The 9,717-nt window shown below is 37.8% G+C and overlaps 1 protein-coding gene across 1 annotated transcript in view; it reads left to right on the top strand.

Moving 5' to 3' along the window:
- The first annotated feature begins 1,584 nt into the window (after positions 1–1,584).
- Positions 1,585–9,717, top strand: part of tusc3 (tumor suppressor candidate 3) — a 46,295-nt gene continuing 38,162 nt past the window's right edge. Inside the window, exon 1 of the mRNA XM_086083606.1 lies at positions 1,585–1,728. Coding sequence (XP_085939732.1) covers positions 1,624–1,728 — 105 coding nt within the window. The 5' untranslated portion in view covers positions 1,585–1,623. The remainder of the gene's footprint in view (positions 1,729–9,717) is intronic.

Raw genomic sequence — 9,717 nt, 5'->3', positions numbered from 1 at the left:
TTGTTGAGGGAGTCAGTGAGAGATAACGAACATCATATTAATGACTGTCTCGCTCGTTCTCTATACGCTATGGCTTCTCTTGTTTTTCTGCCTGGCTTCTTCTTTGTTCTCTTCCATTCACTTCTCACTCTGTCCCTCTTCAACCTTCTCAACCTCTATTGCTTAACGCTTCGCCTGCAATCCCACCATTTCCCAATATCGTCCCCCCTCGCCGCTCCCTCCTTTTTGATGTTGTGCTCGCTCAACCGCTTTTCCCTTACTCACACTCATATGCTCCGCACACAAACAACAGCTCACTTTCAATAAACACTGTGCTGTCTTTCGGGAGACGTTTTATAAAGGTTTTGTCATATTTTTCAGAAGGGAGCGACTGACCTCAAATGAAGTCACCTGGTCCTGTGCCAGCACCGTGACATCACCGACCCCACACCTTTCCTTTGCCACCATGTCCCTAGGCTTCCTCTTGCATTTTAAAACACTGTCAACTGTTTCTTTCCCTTAATTATGTCTGTCATTTACTTGGCATGTCACCTCAAGCTGCTTGCTCACATATGCAAATGTTCCAGAATCATATCACTTCAGAGCCAAAACTCTTCGTCAGAAATTTAGTATATATATATATACATATATATATATAGGTGCAACAATGTTGACAGCACTCCGCATAATTTGGCATCACAGTGAGACTGTACTGGATTGCATGTCAACTTTAATGTAATATGGATAAATAAGTTTGTGGTTATTTTTCTTGCTAAGTACTTTAAAGACTTTAAGGACAAAGGGAAAAAAACCAATGCATTATTTCAGTGCTACCAATCAACACAATCCACAGTGCTGATTTGTACAGCGAAATTGTAATCCCAATTGCAAGTAAGTGGTACAGAGTACGGATGGATATTTAATACACTGCAGCGTATATCAATGCATGGTTGCAGAAAATTATTAGAGTATTTTTCTGTATTATTGTTTTCTTTCTTCGTATGTGTAGCCCCAGTTAAGCCCTGAAACATTTTATTTGATATTGTAAAATATATTTGTCAATGATTTTCCCAATGATTTTCGCTTTGTTTTTATTCTCAATCTGATCAGAGAAAAATCTGTTGAATCAAAAATGCCAACACCACCTATTTATTTATTTAACTTTTGTTGTTGTCATTGAATAAAATACAAATATTAATGATAAAATTAGGACATTGTGAAGGATGTATCTATGAAAATCCAAAACGGTATTGTTGAGCCATGGGTCAGGTCTGAGTCCTGCTGAGTGCCATTGTGTACTACTACTGCTACTACTACTACTACTACTACTACTACTACTACTAATAATAATAATAATAATAATAATAATAACAATAATAATAGTAATAATAATTGGAAAATCACTTTTCATGTAAAAGAAAAAGTGTGACAGATAAAAGGAGTAATAAACTACTAGTAGATTTAAAAAAACAAAAAAAAAAAACAATTTTTATTCAGTATACAAAATGAATGGACGGTAAATAAAATAAATACAACTTCAATACCCAGAAGCGTTTGCGAGTGAAATCTCCTTGCGCCGATTGGTCAACACAGCGTCCAATCGCTTGGTACAGACGTGTCTCCCGACCAGAGCATCCTTCCGTCATGGCGCTTATTTGGTTGAAATCCTTTGCTAACCTCCCGATCTTGTGTGTTTTCTTCCTTCTTGTGCTATGTCTGCCGTCTGGAGGAGGACAAAAGAAGAAGGAGGTAACGTTTTAAACGCCAGAATGTATTTATTTCGGAGAATATTGTGTCGATAGATCACGCAGGTTGAATGCGCGGTGGGGCGTCAAGCAGGATTTGAAGTACCAATGATTCCGAATGATGTTGATGACAGTATAAGCCATTCATTTGGTGCTTCTTGTTCGAATAAATTACGTGTTACAGGTATTGGATAGATTTCTGTTGCTCTCTCCACATGAGTTTCATATAGGCTCGACGCCGTCGCTAGCAAGATGGTTTGATTAATAAAGGGCACTTAATGTTATGAAAAAGCACTCGGGAAGGACTTTAGCAATCGAGGTTCGAGAATAGTAAATGAAGCGTTAATTTTGAAACTGATGAAACGTGCGTGTGCACTGGCTTGTTTGCGTTGTCACATGGCGTTGGATTACGTCTGCGTGTAACATTTCAATGTTTAATTATTTACGTGAAACCAGCATCATCAGCTAGGTCTGATACCATAAGTATTGCTTTTCTGTTAACATTTTTTAAGTTTAATCTCAGGGACTTGAAACAAGGGGTTTATTAATAAACAATAATAAAAAAGATTATGACAAAATAATAAATGGACAATTTGTTTCCTTCTTCATATAAATCTCATTTTTATTTCTTAAATTCAAATTGTGAATAGCAGTATGCATTCTTGTCTAAGATAAATATTTCCAGTGGGGCAATTACAAACTCAAATATAAATGTCAGTTTGAACCCAATTCATATTTGTAAGGGTTGCATAGTCAATTAGCAAAGCTGAAAAAAAGTCTACTGTAATGTTATTTTGAGAGCATTTATTGTGCAGTTCTCAAAAGTCAAAATCAATTAACATTAGTGCTATTATAAATATTGATTATACTACATTAATATACTTTTAACCTTGTAGGCTGCTCTAACTGGCTGTATGTAATTTATTTCTTGTTTTCAGACCTGTTTAGGTGTGTAGTTATCCTTTTCTCTCCAGGCACTTATTACATTGCCTGCTATTTGCTATTCAAAGTTGTATAGTGCTGTAGGAGGTCCATGAGTAATTCGAGTACATTGATTTAAAAAAACAACAACAAATGCTTGAGGAATTGTTTTCTGCCTCGGGTACCGTTGGGAAGACACAGCAACAATTGTTCATGCCTGCGTGATGAGAAGGTCAACTTCAAAATAAAATCTTCCCAAATCTTCCCTACAGTAATACTGTATACGGAAATCAGTGTCTTGATTGCTTTTATTTTGAAGTTGTTTCTGGCAGGCAGCTGACTGGACTGGTCTCCGTGTGGTTCTCAGAAAACATGGTCTAGGAGTTTGACAAGTGAGCCCAAAACTTGTGCAATCCCAGTTCAAAATTTTATGTGCTTTATAACAAACCTTCTTTCAGTGTGCTATAAATAAACATGAAAGTAAAGTAAAGATGATCTAATTGCGACTGGAGAATTGAACCATTCTTTCTGTATGTTTGTATGTTACTCAGCAACAGACAGTTACAGATGCCTGTTTACTTGCAACTTTATGGCAGACGTGAGTGATGTCAAGCATGCTGTGAACATGACACCTCTGGTGAAAGGAATCACTCCTATATCGCTTTTATGTTACTTAACATACATTTTTATGGAAACGGTCATATGCATACCCAAATGATATTTTTTATTACGCTGGATGGCCAAAAATGTTTCTTCTTGTAATGTTAGCAGCGCCTGATCAAAATGTGTGTGCTGTGCACTGCACAGCAAGGAGCAGCTTTTAGAGGCGAAACTTTTATGAATGAATGTGCAATATCGATTTTGACATCTCCGTATCGATACGTGTATTGTAAAGACGCCCTCAATGATATACTCCAGCATTGATTGTTGTTGCTTTTTTGTTGTTGTTTTTTTCTTTTTTAGCACACCCCTTATTGCTTCAATTGGACTACATACATATTGATACATGGGCAGTGACACCAAATATTTTAGTAAAAATAAGTAAATAAATAAAATTACATATTTTTACACTTTAACAGCTTCACTATCTTTATTCAAAGATATTCCGTTGAAAAACAGTAGGAGTGGGAATCTTTGACTGTCTCACGATTCAATTCAAATTCCCTTTTTTGGGGGTCTGCGATTTGATTCAGAATCGATTTTTGATCCAAAATCATTTGATTGACTGATTTCTGCTTCAATTTATAGATGAGCAAAGAATCGTCATGATCTCTACGAACCCCTACCACATAGCTTACGGTTATTGTTTTGTTTTTTAAAATATTTGCATTTGTCAGGTAATTCATTTTTCGCTTAAAATGGCCTCAGCTCTTCTATTGACTGTGTGCAATGTTTAGTCGCTGATTAAATGCTAAATCGGCCAACACAAGGCTTGAAATAATCAGTTTCGCATAGCAGTTTGCGTGTCTACATCACATGTGCATTTTTAGCCTCATTAAAACAAGGATTTTTGATTTTTTCCAAAAATGGAATGGCGGGGGCAGCCCCAAAAGCTTCGCTGGGATTCTTACATAACCTACAAGCGGGTATTCAAGTCAAGATGAGATCGGTTCTACTAGCATAACAACGAGATTTGGCTGGCTAAAGTTAGTAATGATAGGCGGCGTATAAAAGTTGCAAGTACCGACATTCTCACGAAGCGATTACGAGGTTTGATTAACAAGCAAGAAAGACGGAGAAGCTGTCTTTGCTATGCTAACCGGCTAATGTTATCGTGTACGTGGGTGATCGATTACACTTTTCACAAAAGTCTAGTTGGGACCGCGTTAAAGTGGAGCGTGTCCAACTTTGAACATCAAAATAGCAGGCATTTAATGAGTATCTGGAGAGAGAAACTAATGCTACATGCTTAGCAAATTCATGCTACACACTTCGGTAAACAGGAAGTGATGGGATTGTTAGGGCGTCATGTACGTCTTGACTAAACGTTTATTAATATTAATAGGCGAGTCAGAAAATGGATGCATATACTAAAGTGAATACATTCAACATCACTAAATGTTATTTGTTTTCAGAATGTAGTCCTGAGTTTTGATTTTGGCTTTTGAAATCTACACAATAATTGTTCTCAAAATTACATTGCACATTAGAGTTCATCATTTTTTAATTATTTTGAATTAATCTCTGTCTGAATTTTTTTTTCATCCCTCTTATTTAGATGAGTCAAATTTGTGAAAAATATGTCACTGTGCCTCTTCTGTCACTGTTTGCATATGATCATTTTACATAGTTGCACTACTTATGGATGTATTTCTCATTTGATACACATTTGTGAGAACATGTAAACAGTGATAGTGTGTTGCAGAATTGTTTTAAAGAATAACTGAAAATATATCATGGCATATCGTTATCGTGATATAAAATGGCCTATATCGTGATAGAAGAATTTTTCCATATCGCCCAGCACTAGAGGCAAGGCAAGGAATTAGAAAGGTAACTCAATGTGCTTCACATAATTAAAAGTGCAACATTAAAAAGCCGCTACAAACAAAAAGTTTAATATATTTTAAAAGCAATTTAGTAAAGAAATAAAAAGTAGCTTACTAAAAGACTATAAAGTGCAAGAACAAGATTTCGGAAAAAAACTGATTTTAAAAATCACTGCTATCTTCATCACAAGTATGAGACAATACTGACTACCATTTAAAGCAACCAAATACTAACTACCATTTAGTTCACACACATCCATCATTATCTACATTACACATGCAATAGTGTCTTAAAAGTCACTTACAGATGATGCTTCAAAAATAGTCCAGTCGTAAAGGAGTGGTGCTCAATAACTTCCTGCCCATTGTGTGCGTCTGCAAAAAAGGTCAGCGTAGAAACATGGAATATTTGTATTTCTTTTTAAGCTTAAACAGACATTTAGATGACCCGATACACACCTTTACATGCATATGCAAATACAAATCCCGCTTTCAAAATAAAAGTAGCGTAGCGTACACAGATTAATACGGGTTTATTTCTATTTCTTCATCTCACATGGGCCATACATTAAAGGCCAACAGGCTGGATGTGGCCTGCGGGTGGTACTTTGCCCAGGTCTGGCTTTTGGGGCTCAGCAGTAGATTTTTATTGACACAAATATGCAGCAAAAGTGCACTGAAGGAAGGTGGTCATGGCAGAGTGTGCTGAAAATTGGCCACTGATGCTTTTAGGTTTTGGAAGTTTGATGTCCACAGACAGGAGATATATCTTCCTTATTTTCCTTCGCAAAGCGTCGCCCATGATTTATGTATGTATGGATAATAGCTTGAGATAAAATTGAGTCCAAAGGGAAAAGGCGAGAGTTCGGCATTGAGATTCTGACAGACAGTAGAAAAGAAATGAAACAAAATTTTGAAAAAGGAACTTAGGGCAGCAGCACTGGACCCCTGCCTCTCTAAATCCTGTTATATACCCCTCAGGAAATGGAGGAAATAGTCATGGAGAGCGAAGAATATTTATAGCCCTTCAACACTTGCTCGTTCATCACCTCAGCTTTGCTAGATATTATATCTGGCTTGTGTTGTGTTTCTGTCTTAAGGCTGACTACTGCACAAATAAAGAACCAATGTAAGCACTTCCTATATTGAGGCATCTGGAGTCAGCAAGGGGCAAGGAGAGGACAAAATGTCCAAGGCAGCTAGTCAGGTGCAAGTAGAATTATGGATATCTTGAGACTTGTATATTTACGAAGCGACAGAGTTTGCAAAGTACTGTTCCTGATACTGTTCCCAGGGACTAATGTAATCGTTAAAATAAACTTCTGAGTAAGCCTTTAATTTTCAGGTCATAGGCTGAGCTACCTGCTGAGTTTAGATTGTGGCTTACAAATCTTTAACACTGCGCAAGCATTATTGACTCTTGGTTTCATCTTTGACCCGTAGTTTTTGAATTGCAATGGTCACCCGAAATAATACATATTCTTATACATAATAAATGTATAATCTACGATGTTGTTAAAATGACTCAAAAGGACTTGAAACTCAAAGTGTAGGACTTGTGAATCGCTTGAGACTACTCAGTCTTGACTCGGGACTTGAGGGCAAAGACTTGAGACTTACTTGTGACTTGCAAAACTTGACTCCCACCTCTGTCCTTAGGTTATGTCAGTTGATTTACTTTTTTCTCCCTGTCTTGCTTTCAGCCTTCTCCATGTCTCAAGACTGCAAGAGGAGTAGCTTGATTAGTTAACAATTTAACACATCATTCCTTGTGGTTTTTTTTTTGTGTGAACTAGTACAAAGCAAAAACGTGTGACTGCTAAGAGACAAAGATTAATTGAAATGCTTATGTGTATCTAAAAATTAAGGGTGTTAAAACATTTTATTCGGCAATATATAGCTATATTACAGTGCGCAATTCTCGAATCGATTCGATATGCGGCCGAATCGATTTTAAAAAGCAATTTTTTTTATGGGAATATTCAACAAAACGTCTTACTTAAGGTTATGATTCACACATTAAGCATGGAAGAATGTTATATTAATGGAACATTAAGCCTTAATATTTTATTTCAGTGCTGTTCAAACATGAAACAGACTGCAACCTGTTTGTTAAATGCAGTGGCTCAATTATATGCCTGAATTTTCAGATAAATAAATACATTTTCATACAAATCTTATAGTGTGCATGTTAGTATTTTCCAAATTTGAGTACAAAAAATAAAATCACAATAATCAATTTATAGATTCGTATCGGTATTGAATCGTGATACAAATCGAATCGCCGGGTACTATGCAGTTCACACCCCCTACTAAAAATGCATTTTCATTCTTCTGCTTGTTTATGTCTCAGCATTGCTCAGTGCATTTGAATCCAATCAAAGACAAACATGGGAGCAGTTTCGGGGTGCTTTGTCACTTTTTCAACAGAAGTAGACTCACACCTCTACTAGTCCCCATTTCCTTGTTTTCGGCTAAAAGTCTTTACAAGCTGAGCTTCTGCCGCCCCCGCTTTAAAGTCCATTTTAGAGACAAGGCAGTGACTGTGATTGTGCTGTGTGGAAAACTTGAATTGTTGTTCCATGGATTTGTGTGTGCTGTTGTGAATGTTCACTTATCACCTGCATTTCAGCAGCAGTTGCTTATTCCACTCAAAGGAAGGACAGAATCTCCTTTCATGACTTTTCTCTCTCTTTCCTTTTCTGCCTCAGTTTCTGTTTGTCTGTTGTGAAATGGGTCTTTTACTTTTGGTATTCCACTCTCTCGCTCCTCTCATATGCATGCATGCCGGTTCTCAGTCAGCCTCTGTTGATTCTCTCCATCCCTTTCTGCTCATGAAAATAAATGTGTATGTTTCAAGTGTTCAAGAGATGAATATTGCATCTCTCATCTCTCCTCCCTTCATTCCCTCACTTTAGTGACAATCCAAGCCAAGCACAGCTAAAAAGCTGCTGTAATTCAGGCGTGATTTGTTTGGGTCACACTCATTAGGTGTAGTTATGTGAATTATTGATGCAGTAGTACCATGGTTGTTCTCTTAGTGACGGATGGCTTACAACTCATTTTACTTCTCTGTTATTCCTTCCTCTCCCCTTATGTCCTTTGTCTACTTTTATGAGTTGTTTTATCAATCAAAGAAATTCAGTGCTTCAGTTGCACTGATCTCCTTTTCCTTAAGAATAGTTTGTAAATCAATTTAAGAAAAGTAGTCAGCTTTTGTCCAAGCATACAATGATTTGATAATTTAGGGGTCGACATTAACGGTGGCCCACCACTGTGTTGGGTTTGGGCCACCTCTGAAAACTTCTAGGGACAACTTAATACGTATTAATAAGCCTATTTAGCAATCTCAATTAGTGCAGTGCATTGCAGTCCAGGAAACACAGACTGGCAAAATAAGTCAATATGACACGTCAGTAGCTATTGAAGCTTAAACGGCGCTGTGCGTTTCATATTCGTGGACTGGACGTAAAAAAAATAAAAATAAATGAAGGATGCATGTTCCTTATTGACAGCAAACATTTTGGTGTGTGAAAATCGGTTGAGAGCAAGTTATGATTTCTTTCACACCACTCCTCAAAACCAACATGCGTTGCATTGTGATGGGCAGTTCAAATGCGAGTGCTTTGCGTTCACTGTGGCTTTTAGCATAGCATGTATACACAACAAAACTGCCAGTGTTAACACTGAGAATGTTAAATCCAACACTACAAAGGGTAGTGTCTACACCAGGGGTGCTCAAGTTCCGTCCTTGCGAGCCCCTATCCAGCCTGTTTTCCATGTTTCTCTTCACTAACACACCTGATTCATGATCATGATTGTGCAGCTTGCTGATTAACTGATTAGCTGATTATTAGATTCAGCTGTGCTGCAGGAGGGAAATATGGAAAACAGGCTGGATAGGGGCTCTCGAGGACCGAACTTGAGCATCCCTGGTCTACACCAATGAGTGTAAATCTTACACTTTTCAAAGTGTTACTTTTTTCACACTTAACCAGTGTTACTCCAACACTATGGTGTTAAAAATCTACACTGGTAAACAGTACACTGAGCAGTGTTGAAAGTACTCTACACTAGTGTCAGTGTTCAACATTCTGCCAAACTACACTTAACTCTGGTGTTTAAACGTGAGTTTATTGATACTAGTGTCAGTGTTAAAAATTGAACTCAAACTCCACTTGACCACGGTAAATGGTACTTCATTTATATAGCACTTTCCCTCCTAAATCCTGGTTCCGATTTTAGCCCCGAATTTCCCCTCCTGACAATCGTAAGGGTGCTTCGACATCCAAACGATAATCTTGTGGTGCACCACACACGGCCCAGACCAATATCGGCTGTACGGAAGGACATTTGGGCCACTCAGACCTGAAATCGGGGCTATTTATCATGTTGGATTGTTTCGGTCCGACTTCACAACGTGTGCGGTGTGCCCCAAGGACAAACCACCGCGCAGCCGGTTGACGGTTTTGCAAGACTTCCCGTCTAAACAAGAATCATTCATGAATGAACTTGGCTCGTGTGTGTTGATTGTGCCGTGTGGCCGCACACCACACACGGTACGTTCAAAACTGTTACTGCCA

The sequence above is a fragment of the Leptonotus elevatus genome, chromosome 8 (genome assembly GCF_054856555.1).
Source record: "Leptonotus elevatus isolate MCC_2025b chromosome 8, RoL_Lele_1.0, whole genome shotgun sequence".
Lineage (NCBI taxonomy): Eukaryota > Metazoa > Chordata > Actinopteri > Syngnathiformes > Syngnathidae > Leptonotus > Leptonotus elevatus.
This window is presented reverse-complemented; position numbering and strand designations above follow the sequence as displayed.